The sequence below is a fragment of the Telmatherina bonti genome (genome assembly GCF_933228915.1).
Source record: "Telmatherina bonti genome assembly, chromosome: 14".
Classification (NCBI taxonomy): Eukaryota; Metazoa; Chordata; class Actinopteri; order Atheriniformes; family Telmatherinidae; genus Telmatherina; species Telmatherina bonti.
Genome location: NC_136612.1, coordinates 22887502 through 22905161, shown reverse-complemented (window position 1 = coordinate 22905161; position 17660 = coordinate 22887502). Strand labels below are relative to the sequence as shown.

The window sequence follows — 17660 nt, the reverse complement described above, 5'->3', positions numbered from 1 at the left end:
CCTGCTAGCGAGGCGATGACATAGCACCAAAGGCTGGAAGAGCCCGTAAATTCATCGCACAAAACACAGCGACAAACGTCCAAAAAACTTGTCACGTGATCTGACTAGGGCAGAGTGTGTCACATGATCCCAACAGCTGGGAGATCCTTATTTTTGTAACATTCATTTCTGCTCGTTTTTTTTTTTTTTTTTTGTTTAGCTATAACGAAATTGTAATAGTTTGATTGTTGCCTTTTTCTTTAGTTCTATATAACATTGCAAGTGAAAAAATGATTCAGTGAATAAAAAATCAAAACATTAGTCCATATTACTAATATCCAGCATCCATAATATCTCTTAAGTGTGAACAGAAAACATCCTTCCACCAAACAATAGCTTAATAAAAGAAATAAAGTAACACAATTCATAATATACACTAATAAGCAACAATGAACTCAAATAATCCAAATGACAATATCCAGCCAGAGTGCAGGCATTAAATGTGAGGAAAAAATAAAACATGAAGACTTTCTGTTTAATTTGAACACAATATAAAAACATATTACATGCTATTACATATTCACATTGCATGTCTCTTGAAAAAGACAGTAACGACAATAAAAAAAATTGAAAAAAAAAGAAAAACTGCCTTTTTGGAATGATGCAAATATAATTTCAAGTAGTAGCGACATGTTCTTTTTTTCCTCTCAACCTATTTATATTTATACACACACACACACATACATATGAATTATATATATATATATATATATATATATATATATATATATATATATATATATATATATATATATATATATATATATATATATATATATATATATATGTATATACACACACTGTACAATTAAAACACAGGAGATAACCAGTCTAACAGTTTAAAATGTATTTACAGTCACAGTCTCTTAGACATTATGCACTTTGTATTCTGACTGAGGCATACAGTACTTGAAAATATCATTTTCCTCTAGTGTTTGAACTTCCATCTGTATCCCAGAAACTCTAATTCATCAGAAATACATCAGTACTGACTTTTTAAGTCTAAGAAGTTGCATTTAAATGCACTTTTGTGATGACGAAAGTGCTATCCCTGATTTAGATGGGAGGAAAAGAAACCTTATCAGCATGTTAGTTTCAAGTTGTATTGGCTTCAAAACATCCCAACTCTGTACTTCCGACAATTCTCTACCAGCTTAGTATGCACCTCATTCAGCATGTGAATCCTGATTCTTTGTTCCATTAACAGTGCACCTTAGCGATTAAGTTACTATCTATGTGGGGTTTCTGATGGGATTAGTGTGCCACTGGTCACCATAAGCATTAATTAGCAGCACAAGTAGCAAATAGCTAGACTGTAGTCAATGCACACCACTTAATGACTCATTTCACATCCTTTTCTTTTTACACAGATGCCCCCGAAAGCACAGATTACCCTTGCAGTACCTTTGGCAAACATGTAAGTGATGAAAAATAAAACTGAACAAAAGAATTCTAACAATATTATTCAGGCTTTGAGTGCAGATATTTTATCAACCAAATGGCATTAAACACCTTTTGATGAAGTTCACCAAATACAAGACTGATTCTCGTATCACCAGGAACTATAATGCACAAAACAGACAATGTGAAAACAGAAAATATGACAGCCCTCTCCTTTTTAACTATCTAAATCTGAGATATGTTTCTGTAGGAGGCTATAAAACAAGTGAAATGGCTCCTGAGCAAAGTGAGGTTAGTTTCCAGTGGTTTCAGAGCTGACTGTCTTTGTTTTTTGGGAGGTATATTTATTGCTCCATGCATGTAAACATGTAAATGAAATGTAATGTGACAAGTTTCTGATTAATTCATATTCATGTTTGGTTTTTTTTCCCCTTCTTGTCTCAAAGTTCAGTCCTTTGATCTCCCAGCAGATGTCTACACCAGAGTGGAGTCTCAGGAGGAGACAGCCAAACATCAAGAACAAATGAAAATGCTGGAGGGCTCGTCTGTGAACAGCTTGAGGCCATTAAAAGAACCACAGTCTACAGGCTCAGAAACCCTGCATTGGCAGAATACTCTGCTTCCAAATCCTCTTCCTCTCTTTCAACCTCACCTCCACTATGAGCTGCTACATTCTTCCTCTTTACTTGTTTGGTGGAGGTGCCTCTGGGTCTCTGCATGGGCACCAAGAGGCGGAAACCTGGCTGGGCATGAGCAGAAGCTTCGCCCAGGGAGCTGGTAAAAGTCTTGAATGTGCAAGGCATGAGGGAAGAGGAGGAGCTCGTCGATGACGGGCTAACACTCTGGACGGACGAGTATCCTGAACTATGAAGGTCTCTACATAAGGAGAAGCCATTTTGCCCTTGGCGATCCTTCTTCTCTTCAACTTCTGCTTCACAAAAGCTGTCTTCATCGCTGGACAAGGCCCGACAGTTCTGAAGTCCTTTGTCTGCATCAGTAAGTGGCTGCAGTGTGATAGAGATCATAGAAGCTATGGAAGGAGAAGAGGTGAAAAAGTTAAAAGAATACAAATTACAGATCAAAACCGCATTTATATGATGGACCATTAAAACGTGGACAATTCAGCTAATGAGTCATTTCAAGTAATATCTCCCACTGAAAGGAGCTCATTCTTTTTTTTTTCTTCTCTGCATGTAGATGAATCAATTTATATGCACTGAGCTTTAAACCTGCAAAAAATCCTGCTGGGAGTAAATGTGCCCAGTCACTTCTCATTATCTTCCTCGCACTCACAATCACAGTCTTTGTCTCCCTCGCCGTCTTCCTCATGGTCCCCCTCATAACCAGAGCAGGAGGAATCCAGACTCCAGTCCAGGATGTCTCCCAACAGCATCTCCTCCTGATTGGACAGCTCTGCTGTAGGCGTGGCAACAAAGCTGCCTCTGTGGGCCTGCATGCTGTCATCACGTCTCCTTAACAGAAAGTAGACAAACGGTGGGTTACGATGAGTCACAGGAGCTTCTCACAGATGGCACAAAGAAAAACACCTTCTGGACAAAACGGCTCACAAGTCCACACGTCCCAGCATACAGGGGACGATGAGAGCTGCTAAATGATCAAGAAAAAACAGGCAGGGGCACAGATAACCTCAAACGTAGGTGTTTAAGTGGTATGTGTTGCAAAGACAGGAGCTTTTACTTCTCTTATGTTTTGTAGCTCTACAATATCATGTTTAGTACCATGTTGTAGAAAAATGGGACAAATTTGATGTTTCACAGAGAAGAAAACAAGTTTAGAAATGTTTTAAAGCAGTTTAATATCAACCTGCACTTATACTTGTAACTTGTATGTTAGTAGCTGGCTCACCTCTTGCTGTTGCTTGATGGAGATGATAGGAAGGTGTGGATGTCTGCTGGTTGACCACTAGTGGGACTGGGGGGCTCAATCTGAGGCTCAACTTCTGGAATCTCCAGGATCTGACAGAGCTCTTTAAAATCCATCACCTTACAGAAGACATCACATTAAAAAATATATATATATATATATATTTACAAATACAGTCATGATCAGAACAATTCAGGCAGAAAAGAAGCCTTTTATGTTCTATAAAAAAAAAAAAAAGAAATTTAAAAAGTACCTTTTCTTTGCTGATTTGCTGATAGGCCTCATCCTCAAATCTTTGTTTCACGCCAGTAAGAGAGACGTGCCGGTAATCTTTGGGAACATCTTGACTGAAACTGAGTGAAAGACAGCAAGGAAAAACGTAGAGAAAGGGAAAAAAATAGGAGATTGAGTTGGATTCACTTTGTTTACTGCATCACTATAATCCGCTCAAGGAAAAATCTTGTTACGGGTCCATTTCAGAATTGAAATTGGTGAATGCAACATTCACTTATCAAAGTGACTCACTCTGCAGCACGTTTCTGGGACGACCCACGAACGTTTACCACCTCAAACACTCCCACATTGATTATTGCTTCTTTTTGACTCTGCAGCTCTCTGACCTTGTTGTTTGCTTTTATAACCCTTAATGGTCCTCCATTTTCTTGGTAACCAGATGTTTTTAACCTTTTATATTTAATCAATGCGTGCATGCTGAAAACAGCCAGACACATCACCAATCAATTCCTGTTATCTCTTCTGAGGGAGGAAAGAACGGTGAAGAGGTGGTCATGTGTGAGTCACGGTGCAGATACAAATCAAAGTAGCAGATCATTTTCAGAGTCATCGTCTCTGGCCTCACAAAGACTACAAATATACTCTATGGCTTTAATTTCAGATAGTGGGCTTTGGCCAGCTGTGGTGCTGTGAAACCGCCGAATGAGTGAACCAATCATCAAAACAACACAAACCGAGTCTGTAGGCATTTGTTTCTTATAATGTTGTGTCTACAGTGGATATTCTGAGTTATCACACAGAGCTGGTGCCGTTACTGCCCAACAGTCAGTATGCCCTTGACACCAAACATTTGAAACCAAACTCACGTGACAATAGATGCTGCAACACTCACATGGTCTGTTTTGTGTGTGAACAGAGTGATCAATGGCTAGGCGCAACTTTTGAGCTGTAGAAACAGCGGATTTCACAAGTCAACAACTGGTGACGCAGTAGGTCTTGAAAATACAGCCAACAGTGATTTGGTGAGTTCATCATGGCTGTTTCAGGTTTTACTGCTCCGTGCACTCAGCCTGAATGTATGACAGAGTGGGTTGTCTTGCAAAGGAAAGGGTGTGCGGGAATTTAATTGCTTGGCTATCAATCCCATCAAAGAACACAAACTGAATGACTTACCACTTGACATAGAGCAGCACGGACAGAGGGATGAGATCTTGCTTGGAAAATCCTGTGAAGTCGGATAATAGGGTGGGCCAGACGGGACCTGCAGAACCCAAACATGAGTCAAGATGAACATAAACTCCTCACCAGACTAAAACTGTAAATTCACTTTTGTTATGAAAAGACTATTTGCACGAGTTAAATGGGCGTCATGTTGCAGAGGCTGTGTGTTTAGTGTTACCATAGTGATGTAGTGCCCGTGTAAGGAGTAGTGCAGCACAGGCCAGTTTGGCAGGAGTTGGGGTGGTGAGCGCCGAGTAGAGCAGTGACAGCTCACAGATGTAGCTGAACAGGTGAGTGGTTCGCCTCTCCAGGGGCAGCAGAAAGAGTAGTACCTCTCCGTAGTCCAGCAGTGTGGGGCTCTGAAGAAAAGTAAAGAAAATAGTACAAAAAGGAAAAAAAACTTCTTTACATTAAACTATAAAACCATACCTAGTCTACATGTCATGTAGACAGTTATTATCCTTACCCTGATCTTTCCCTCCAGCACAGACACAACCTCTCCCATCATTCGGACCAGGTCCTCATACTTGTAGGTGTTGTCTGTGAGCCAAACAGCCTCGCGTATAGTCAGGATTTCCTTACTTATATAGCTAAAAAGAAACCAACCACAGCATTATGAGCTTGGATACAAGGCCTCAAATGTACCATGATTTAAAGATAAAGTTTTATTAAAAGGAAATTGATACTACAACATGTGCGCATAGGACGAAATAAAGCTGTCAAAACTGCAGAGGGTTTTTGTACGTGGCCATCCTTACCGTGTGCAAACCACCATGCAGGCAATTCCTAACAACTGGAGGCGAGCCTTGGGAACAGAACGCAGAGCCAAATAGCGGTCTACACAGCCTATGGTCACATGCAGCGTCAAGCTGGAGAAGTCCTTCATTGTGGTCACCTCCACAAGCCAGTCAACAAGAATGTACCTTGGTAAATGGAAATATTCAAACATAAAGTAAAACCTAATTAATCAATTGAATCACATGTTCAACCTTGATGTTATTCAGAGACCTTTGTTTGACAGAGTAAGCTGGTCTTCTGTTTCAATTGCTAATCAGTAATGTCATTAAGGAGAGCAAAGATGATCTAAACACAGTGAGTCATCATAATGACTAACAGGAAAGCTTGATTGCCCAGATGTCATTATTCACAAACAGACTATAATCATTTCATGAGTTCCTATTTCCCTGTACCTCATTGTGTCTTTGATGCCTTTTCTAAGGATGCTCTGAGTGCAGCATTGTGATGCCAGATTGGAAGAAGTGAAAAGCTGGGCCACTAAGTCTGCACACGCCTTGGACTCCAGACCTAGCGGATTCCCACTGCTGCACACTTTGGCCAGAGACAACTAGAAAAAGAAGTTCACAATTAAATTAAAAATATGAGTCAGAATGGCTTGAGAAATCATGACAGCTTTCAGAGCTGTACAGCAATAATAAAAAATAAAAAAAAATTAAAAAATGACTGAAAAGTGCAACAGTTTACTGCTGCAACCGATGTGCTCGAGATTCAGATGAGTCACGTTATTGTGACTCATTGTATTGAGGAAAGAAAGACAGACAACAGTATGTCAACAATTGTCAAGCCCTCTCGACAGCATGATAGCACTTCAATGAGAATCTCATTATGAAAAAAAAAGAAGAAGAAAAAACAAGAACATGGCAGATGAAATGCTGTCAAAAGGAAAAACATCTTTTTGTTGATGCTATTTCCAAGGCAATGACCAAGAAAGATTACAGCCCCAGACAGAAAAAGAGAGCAGTCGCAAGACACAAAACTAAAAAAAAAACAAAAAAACAAAAACAACATTTAACAGATTAAGTTGATTAGTAAGTCACACACCTGAGCCTCCCAGCATCCTTTGCTAGCATAGTCCCTGAGTGTTCGGATGCTCTGAAGGTACCGTCCTGGATCCAACATCTGAAATTCAAATGAACACATTAAGCACAATGTGTGTTCTGCCTCATTTTTCACTTATATTTGCAAATGTTTTTCTTTAACATTCCATTTCTGTGATTTATTTTGCTTATTTTAATGCAAACTTCAAAAAAGTGGAGCTAAATGTTCCTGTGGTCTTGATCAAACTTACAGCTGCTTTACGACTGTGCTGCCACAGTAAGTATGAGCTCTGTAGACAGCCGGCCCGTGATGAATCCTCCAGCATGTTTATGGCATCTGAACGTTTTTCATCCTCCTGAAAAAGACAACGAAGTTCCACATGTCATAACACTTTAACTGATAAACATCTCATGATAACATTTCTGAGAGGACATTGTGTCATGCAGTCAAACAACAAAACACACGGTGGATGTGGGTAAGAGGAGCTGACTGGGACAAAAACATCAAGGGGGAAAAAAATAATTGCATCTTGGTGTTGTTGGAAATCAACAAAAACAAGCCCCTGCGAGAGCAGCACATGGATTTACATTTCATTTGAAGCTAACAGAAACTGGGCAAACCACACCCTGATAGTCAGTTTCAGCTTCACTCACTTCAAACAGTAGCAAAACTCTGGCCAGACAGTGTAATAAAGGGCCCCTCTTTTCCTGCAGAGAGAAAACACAACCAGAACATTTAATCCTTTACATATAACCACTGCTCCTCGAAACAATCATAACACAGCTCAACATTTTCAATTTGACAAAATAATGTGGGCCGTAAACAGTCATTTCTTTAGCTAAATTATCTGTGTTGATCATTCTCTTATTGCCAAAGTCCTCAAACTTATTTCCTCTGAACTGGCAACTGTTAAAAACCTACCATGTTGTTATCGCACTCAGCCTTGAGGCGATCAAACACCACAGCCTTGCAGCAGCTGCCAGTGGGCGACCATGGTGGACGGATGAACACCCAAGTGAAGGGATCTGCTTTAGGAGAGCGCAGACTCTCTGCTAGGCTGAAGAAGCGGGATGCTTTTCGACCACATACGTCTGCCCGCCCCTCATCACTTAACAACGCTGGAGGCAAATAGGGAGGCAAGTGTGAAGCACTGTAATTATTTCATCAACAGTTTTTGTATCCTATTTGACAAAAATTCATCCACCAGGGTCTTTTAACCAGAAACTGGAAGAAAAGGCCTCTAACGTACGTCCTTCATTGTACAGGTAAGCAATCCCAAGCTTCACAGCAGCCTCAAAGTTTCCTTTCTCAGCAGCTCTGAAATGAATAGAAATGTAAAATTAAAATACATCATAGCAAAAAGTTGTTTTTTTTTCATCATCTGTTTGACTGCAGGAAGTTCTAGAAAATGTACCTCTCAAACAGCCATAAGGTGTTGGGGGATGGCCACTTGTCTCTGAAACTGACCCTGGCCCAAACACTGGAGTGGTTGTCAACAATGTCACGTAGCTGGGAATGGACCTAAAGCAGGAGGTTAAAAAAAAGAACATGCCTATGAGGCACATGAAATCTGTGGATACTACAGCACATACATGTTGTGTATCATTCGTTTGTTTACGCACCACTCTGACAGACAGGAGGTCCTCTGCAGAGAGACACTGGAGCACACAGAGAACAATCTCCTCAGGTAAAGACAGCAAGGTTATGGGTGGAGATCGTTTACGGACCCGCTTCCGTACTGGAACCGAGTAGCATTTTAAACAACGGCAGTGAACAACTAAAAAAGGAAAAAAGAAATTAAAACTCAATGTTACTTATCTCATTATTTTCAACAGGCAACTTTGTATTCTTTAGTAGGTTTCCTTCAGAGTCCAGCAAATACTCATATACACCTATAACAGTAAACACACTGAATACTTGACACCTTAGTGAAAAGCTGGCAAGTTAATTCTCACTTAAATGCAATGCAAATATTTGCTATTCTTTTAAAGTAGGACAGTAGCTAGTTAGGTTAGTAGGTTAGTAGGGTATGGATCTACACTTAAAATAAGAAGAAAAAAAACCTTCGGGAAGTAAAATAAATTTTAAAGCATAAATTTTAGTTTTATCTGCTCCCCTATTTAACTGTTTTTGATTGTACTTAGTGTATACCATTACATTTTATAGGTACAGAGTTCATTTTTGTGCAAGTTGTGGAAAATATGGAAGATCTCTCACATTCTTTACTCATAACAGTGTAGATACAACAAAGTGTGTTCAGTAATACAGAGAGGCACTTTAGATAATTCCAAATGGCAATCACAATTTTTTTTATTCAAATGAATTATTTTTGTTCTTATTTTTAAAAAGAAAACCTATTACAACATTGAATCTCCCTCTAGGATAAATGAAGTATTTTTTGTTTTATATTCAATTTAATTTGACTTTGTTACATTTGATAACAGATAAGCCACAGAAAATGGATGGATGGATGGATGGATGGATGGATGGATGGACATTTGACATCTGGCAGCTTTAGTTATTTAAAAAAAAAAAAAAAAAAAAGCAATTAGTCATAACCTACTCAAAATTGCAAAAATAAACATCAATCAATTACGGATATCACAATAATAATAAAAATAAATATATGAAACAATATATGAAAACATAATAAAAATAGACTGAAATAGTTAAATCCTGCTTTTACCTCAATGAATATGATCATGAGTAATAATAATCTAAATAACAATAACAATGGGCCATCTTTCTTTTAATATTCCTGATTAAGCAAAACACTTAAGACAGCTATTTTACTTGTACCAGAATACTTTTAGAGTAGTACTGTTGTGTCTGATAAAGAAAAAAAACGTCAATTACTTCTCCAACGAGATCTAACTAACGTATGGTACACTTGGGTGGTCTGCTAAAAGCATCTGATTAAATATAAATTAGTAATAATAATATTACTAATAATTAACAATAATAATAAGATTATTTGTCTTAAAATAAGCGCGCATATTTAATATTTTTTTCATTTTGAGCATTTTACGACATTGAAGTGAGCATTTAGAAATGGGTGCATTCTTGTGAGCGCCCAAATTTCCCTCCTGTGGCTCAAATTAAAGTAGCGTTAGTTAAGACTAGGCTTCAGTGAGTTTGCAGTAGGATTGCAGGTTATTTACCCTCAACTAAAGAGTTCAAATTAAAGGATGCGAAATGTTTTAACTACATTTAATTTCTGATTTCACTTTATGCATCTGTAACCCTCAGTAGGAATCCATCGTATCAGTTAACGTTTGAGCTAAATACTTGATGTTTAACAGTCAAAAGTGTGTAGATGATCGATCACACTTGTTTTGCACACAATACTTCATTTTTTGACTGGTAAGAATAAGTCACATTACAAAAAAGAGGGGGAAAGTTACTTACCGCCCGCTTTCATTGCTATTAAAGTGATCTGTCCTTGTGCAACGAGGCTGGTAGATTCAACACCGCGCAGATGTATATATTACACGTTCCTTGTTAAAACTACTAACATTACACACATGCAAACTTGTAGAAAAAAAATACGCGAGAATAACTTATAAGGTATGACAGTATCGGTTGTGTTGTAGTAGATGACTAATACCTAAACAAGTTGCAAGTTCTTGCCTGAATTCAAATTCAAGCATGCGTCCTCACTTAGACCCGCCCCAAAAGTACTCTAGGACCGCCCGCGCTCACCGTTTAAACTCTACATTCAATTTGATTGGCGAAGAATGATGACGCCCAAGTAACAGAATGTCAACGTTTGATTGGACAATCTGAACAACGTTAACACCGGTTGGTCAAACCATATAAACCGCAGAATATCAGAATCTCATTGGAGAACGTCAAACCATTTCGAAGTACGCGCTCGCCTCTAAACGTATATGATTGGTTTACCCTATTACGATGACGGTCAATAAGACGCTTTCTATGACTGCACTGTGGGAAATGTAGTTGGACTAGAAAATATCATTTAAAGGTACACAATTTAAAGGGACAGGATCTCTGGCTGGATAGTTTGGTATGTCAGTGCAAAAGTATAGTGTTTTGATCTGAGTCTTGTCTCACATATGTATCTGAAATAGATTTTTTTTTCTGAATATTCTGTAGTGCAAAATGTTATGAATTGAAAATAACTGTGTGATTAGGCAGTGATATGAAGTAATAAAACAACAGATTGGTGAATTTGTTGCGTTTGTGGAATTACGTGAGGAAGCCATTTGTGTTGCGTCCCTTTGTGTTGAGAATGGACTTATCAATCAGCTTCACAATTTCTTATTGAGTTCTAGTCCTTTGAATGGATCATAAAGCACAAGAGTACGTAACAAGTAATCAGTTGTTCTTTATTATTATTATTATTATTATTATTATTATTATTATTATTATTATTATTATTATTATTATTATTATTACTGTTATTAAAAATCTTAATATTTTGGAGGGTTTTTTTTATCCCTCTTTTCTTTTTCATTTTCGTTCTCAATTGCATTCTTCTTCTGGAAATGTGATTTTCTATGTGTGGTGGTGAAAAAAAATCAGCATCTTGTTTTTCACTCTCCTCTCTGCTTCTTTGGCCATGTAACTCTTGCTCTAGTTAACACTAGAGGTGAAGTGTGATCAAATTATCTTGTAACAGAGTGACCTCAGTCAGGGCAAGGGCTGTGACAGCCTCAGCTTGATGCATGTTTCCATAGAAACTCCAACCCATCTAGAACAACTTCTCTATAAAAACACAAAATGAAACAGTAAGGGACAAGAAATTAGAAGGCGTATTTAGGCAAAATCAAATATAATTGCAGAAATAAGACCACACACAATGTTAAGTATAGTTTATTCTTATGAGTAAAATTTCACTAAAAATGGCATGACGGAGAAAGTAAATGTGATCAGAAAAGAATATGGAAGAGTAATGATTTTACACCAGAATGCATAAGAATTGCCCGTTAATTAAACAAAAGAATTTGTCTCTCAAACTGTGTTAATATTGTCCATTTTCCATCTGGAAATAATGAAAAAGATCCTTATTTAGTTTATGTGACAATATGATGTTAATTATTAATTTGATGAAAATATCTATTATATTATTATATATATCTATATTCAATATAATATAATAGATATAATATTGAATATATCTATATTCAATATAAATTCATACAACAATCAATACTTTCGACTACATTACTATTACAATACATACACATTACAGAAACGAAGAAAAAAAAACCTCTTCCCTTACCCACCCTCCCATCTCCCCTACACTTGAGCTCAGGTACTCTACCAGAGTCCTTGGAGCTTGAGGTTCCTACACAGTGTTTCTTATCTTGCACTCCTCTGAAAGGAGATATCAGATGTTTGTCAAGGTGTCAGATGAAGCCACTTCTCCAGTGTGGGAGACATAGCCTCCAATGCTCCAGTGACCATATGTATATGTATGTATATATATATATATATATATATATATATATATATATATATATATATATATATGCTCCAGTGACCATATATATATATATATATATATATATATATATATATATATATATATATATATATATATATATATATATATATATTATGTATATATGTATATATATATATATTATGTATGTATGTGTTTGTTTTAATATATGTATTAGAATACACAAACATATATATATATATATATATATATATATATATATATATATATATATATATATATATATATATATGTGTATATATGTAGGGAGGGGTTTGGTCAGTGGCCTTTCTGTGTGGAGTTTGCATGTTCTCCCCGTGTATGCGTGGGTTCTCTCCAGGTACTCCGGCTTCCTCCCACCGTCCAAAGACATGCATGTTAGGTTAATTGGTCACTCTAAATTGCCCCTAGGAATGAGTGTGAGCGTGAGTGGTTGTTCGTCTCTCTGTGTGGCCCTGCGATGGACTGGCGAGCTGTCCAGGGTGTACCCTGCCTGTCGCCCAAAGCCAGCTGGGATAGGCTCCAGCTTCCCCGCGGCCCTGAATTGGAATAAGCGGTTCAGAAAATGAATGAATGAATGTATATATGTATAGATAGATAGATAGATAGATATTCCCTTCACATCTAATAACTTTTTATCACATTTCTTTGTATTAGAACATCTGAACTGAGGAAGCATTTAAATTTAACTTTCTTATTATTTAATTTGACTGTCTGGCCAAGTATGTGTAATCTTTGTCTACATTTTTCTCTAAAAGAGCTGTCATAATATCCAAGGCACAGCTGAAACATAACTCCATCATACTACCGAGGTATCACTTGGAGCCTGCTGCAGGCAGTGACTAATTAACTACAGACAGATTTGTCTGTTACACAGATGCTACTGATTGGAAATTTGAATAAATAAACCCATAGGGCCCCAGATGGCTCAAGTCCAATTTTAATAATGTCATGTTATGCTGCCTGCTTTCCGAACTGATGTCAGTGTGTATAATTCAAAGTTTGGTAAATTTGTGCTGAATGCTTGGGATTGGATCCAAGCCCTGGAGATAGAGAGGCAGATGAGTTGCTCCCATCTGGTTTCCTGTAGTCTTTGCTGACCCTTGCAATCCAAATGACCACTTCCACCCCATCTGCACTTTGCCCTTGTTGGCCCCTCCAGTCTGTTGCCAGACCTAAACACATTCCCTCCACACCCACACGAGTTTCCCAGCTGCCTAATAATAATAATTTAAAATAGCCTCTCATTAGAGTACACAGATACATCAGTCTTACTTTCAGTTATCATGTAGGACATTTGTCACTGTATGTGTGGTTTGCCAGTAGGGGGTGTCATTTATTCTTGTTGACAGTGGACAGTCTGTTTTCTTAACAAGCAGAAGATCCCACATGTCTCTGCGTTTCTGAGCAAGTCATCCAATCTGGCAATGCACCACATGACAATGTGTCTATATACAACATAGGAAAGGAATATCAACAGGGGAAGCTCAGGTGGTTCTGCCAACCATAGCTGTGTTTTACACTCGAAGAAAAAACCCAGTGACAATTGTGATCTATCTGTTCCATAGTCTAAACAGTGTTAGCCTATTGTCTCTTCACTGTCCACTCCCCATTTGTCTTCTGTATTTTTAGCCCTGTCCAGAGATTCTTCCAGATCTTTCAGGACAGAGCTCAATGCCGTTACCTTTCTGACAGTTCTGTGTACTTTGCCAAAGTAAACAAATTTGTTATTCAAAAAATGCCAAATATGTTTCTATAAAACTATTTTTTTTAAAATAGAACAGGAATATCACAGACAAATGTGTTCACATCACATTTATTTAATGCAGTGCATACATAAAGAGTTAAAATGTACATATAGTATAAGTAGAAATATACAATACAAATAAAAAACTAACAAAAAATTGTATATACAGCACCAAATATTGAAGGCCACACAAAAAAACACATTTTGTGTCACACAGTAGAGTGACAAACAGCAAAGGGAGACAGCGTGGCTGTCTTCCTGGAGAGGGACATAAATCCCTGCAGCAGAAAGAGGTAGATTTTCCCTTTAATAATTAAGAAGGCAGAAGGGAAATCAAATCACATCTCTAACAAATATTATCTGGTCACCATCTATCAATTTTTACTGGCACATTATAGCTTAAAATGTGTCACTATGTAGAGAGAACATAGCTGATTTGTACTACACATGTAAAACTGCTTTGAAACACGAGCCAAGGCAAAAATATGAGCATGTGCCTCACTTGTCTTGTTTTCTGTTTTTTCTCTCTTTCTTTAATACTTTCTACCAACTAAAATAACCACCTTTGCCCTGTCTTTCACTTCCTCTGGCCAAGCAGCTCTAACACAAACAAGACTGACGGTAAGCAATTCTCTTTCTGTTTAAGAACATTAATAAAATTGCAAAAATGATGGTTCAGTTTTACATGTGTTGAAATGAAATTTACCTCGCCCCCAAAACCTTGCCCAAAGGGAACAGATTGGAAGATAGCTTATAGACAGCAAAGCCAGAGAGCCATACATTATCATTCAATGTAATGTAATTCTGGAGCTTCTCTCGTGTTGCTACTCAGAGGACACCACTGCCATGGATCCCCTAGAAAAACATACCTATAAATGCGTTACTAGCATTTACCAATAACATTTTGTTCATGCCAGACATTGGAGGCAGATGTAGCTTACAGAAACCATGTGTTGGGAAATACAGAATGATGTATGTCAGCTCTCATGTTTTGTCAGACCACAGAGGTCCAGAGAGGACTAACTCAAATCCAGTTGAGCTGATATTTTCACTGGTGCCTCTGGTAATGCATCAAATCCCCTGGTAATAATTATGTTCAGCTCAGGATGGTTGATTGCAATCTCGCTCCGGGGGTAACTCCCTGCTCCTACATAAAAGTCAAAGGAAAGACTTCCAAGATTCTGCTCGGACTTCCACTTTCACCTCCTTATCCCCCCCCCCCCCCCCCCCAACCCCCCCACCCCCCCCCCCTTCCTTCTCCTTGTTTAAAGTCACAGACTGACTAGCAACCAGAGGCAAAAGCAAGATCTAAATGCACATGTGAGCTGCAGGACATGAGAAAAGACAAAGCCATCCCAGGTCTGTAAAGACAAGCAGGAGAATGCTGCCTTATAACAGATAAGCTGGCCATCAAGATGGTCTTTGGCATTGTGTGTTAACCGCTACTCCTGCATGCACAGACACGCTCTTCAGCAACCATCCATGAAGTTATAGTTCAGATCGAAGCAGCAATGATCAATGAAAGTTAAAAGATTCTTGAGTAGTTTACAGTCCTTTTACTATCTGTACGTTGCAGTTCTTCCGACAGAGATGTTACATTCAGTCACATAAAGGACTCTTTAAGACAAAAATAAAATGCCATTGTGTATCTCATCCCATGAGACCACGCACCAACAAAGCCCCTTTTCACAGATGTGAGCTCACTTGCTCTCAGAAACCCTCGAGCCACTCAGAGCCCAACATTAGAAAGTATTCACCAGAAAATGACTATGTACCCTATTTTCAGACTGGCAAAGCAATTTGAAAGAAAAAAAAAATCTAATTTCTTTGGCTGAAAAAGGTGAAGACCACACGATGATGTGGACAGTGGAGCACATATTTGAAGGTTTATCTCAACTTGTGGGTCAGCAGACTATACACACACCTCCTGAGCTTTGTCACAATGGGTAAATGAGTGTGATCGAGGCAGACGGCAGGCATGTAGGATAAAATGGATGGGTCAGATGTAGAGAGTCCTGTTGGGTTAAAAGAGGAAGAGCAGGGGGGTTAATTCTCAGAAGTTCAGATGGAAACAGGGGAATGTGACAGAGCTTTTTTCCATGAGTGCTTGCTCAAGGCACCAAGCGGGAGGGGCCCCAGAGGAGCAGGATCAGTCAAAGTGTCCCTGCAGTGGCATGTCCCCTCCGACAGTGTCCTTCAATAATCCTGGTCTCTGCTGCATGGAGTTGAAGTGCCCCATATACAAAAAGCTGGGCGTAAATGTTCGCACATTGACAGGAAGGCAATCAGTCAATCAGCAAGTCAGCGTTGTATGCTTTTATAATGTGGAGTTGAAGCTACAGAAGGCGTTTCAAAGTATGCTGTTTCACTAGAAGGTTTACTTGCTAGGACATGGCCATATGTGCAAAATGTTGTTCCTTAGTGTTTAGTCCAAGTTCCAAAAATCTCGTAGTTCACCTGAACCTGTATCATAGGACACACAAACATCTCACTCTTCCTCAGCAGGTCCTCTGCCCTCTCCTGCTCATCATCCACACAGATGCCAGTAAGATCCTGCTGGACTCAAGTTCCACTCTCCCATTGCGTAAAAAAAGCCCCCAACACATTGCTGCAGTGTCACAGGACGAGTGAATGACGTTGGCCACTGACGCGGGCACGCTGCTCTTTCGGCTGGGTATCGGGTTGCCGTCTTTGGCCCACTTCTGGCCTCTTGGAGAGTCACCTGTCCTGGTAAGAGGAATGCTGTGACTGACGTGCCTAGTGACGCCAGCACTGACTCCAACAGCAGCTCAGCATAGCGTGTTAGGTGTCAGAGTAAGCATCTACTGTAGGACTGCAAGGTTCTCTCTGCGTGTAAATATGCATGAAGTGTGCAATGCATATTTGTGTGTGTCTCCTCCGAGATTGTTTTGACACGGGACACCTTCTGTCTGCTGATAAAATAGTCAGTGATTCTCCTTTTCCAATCCAAAATTCTGGTCTATACTACATACTGTAGATCTTTAGTGTATCTTTCCATCTTTTATTTGACTTTCTCTGATTTCCTGACAAAAGTCATCTCCTGTATGAGTACAGCCAAACTGTTAAACACTTGAGGGAATTTGGCATTGGGAAGAGGTGAAGTGGAGACTTTTCAGTGAGACCTTTAGCTCCCAGCCTTGGGCAAGGCTCTGTTTTTGAGTTCTTCTAAGTTTGTTCCATGTACTTCACAGGGGACACTGCTCAGAGGTAAAGGAACCTCCCTCATTCTTTTTCCTTCTCTTCTTTTTGTGGACAGTCCAACAAGCAGTTGCCATAAGCAACAACAAGAGGCCCATAACAAGTAGTACCACCGATACCACTTTAGTCTGTGGCAAGTCATTGTAAGTGTAGGTCACCCCTGTTCCTGCAACCCCAATAACCAAAGAGATGATTCCAAAGGGAAAGATGCAGCGGTACCAGGACTTTTCCATGCCTCCGGTAGCTTGAGACAAACGCTCCAGTGAGGAGAGTACTTCAGGTACCTTGGCCCCACCAGCCTCCAGGGACTGACTATCCTGCCCAGAGTTGGCCTGAGGCTGAGGCTGGCAAGCAAAATGGCCTGTTGTACAGCCCATCCTAATGGTGTGGGCTGGCGGATGCTGCTGTCTGGATCAGCCGCGCTGCTCTCCAAGATCCTAATTGTGGGTAGCTCCGACCTGGAGAAACAGAAAGCGATATAGACAGGCAGAAGAAGAGAAGAAGAAGAAGAAGGAGAAGGTCTGCATGAGAAAGAGGAAATCACTGGAACTGTAATGGCTGGAAGGTACCAGATGAAAGGTACTAAGTCAGCACTAAAATCCACTCACAGAT

At 39.2% G+C, this 17660-nt stretch overlaps 1 protein-coding gene across 1 annotated transcript; it reads right to left on the bottom strand.

Annotated features, from left to right (window-relative positions):
- Positions 1-2021: 2021 nt before the first annotated feature.
- Positions 2022-10036, bottom strand: ccnf (cyclin F; the record flags this gene model as incomplete). The annotated part of the gene is made up of 17 exons (XM_079253313.1): positions 2022-2470; positions 2734-2912; positions 3307-3443; positions 3578-3677; positions 4732-4819; positions 4958-5138; positions 5246-5369; positions 5538-5702; positions 5970-6124; positions 6619-6696; positions 6866-6970; positions 7269-7322; positions 7537-7733; positions 7865-7932; positions 8030-8136; positions 8238-8392; positions 10024-10036. 17 exons carry the CDS (start codon positions 10034-10036, stop codon positions 2022-2024), a joined length of 2355 nt encoding a protein of 784 aa, XP_079109439.1.
- Between the last annotated feature and the right edge of the window lie 7624 nt (positions 10037-17660).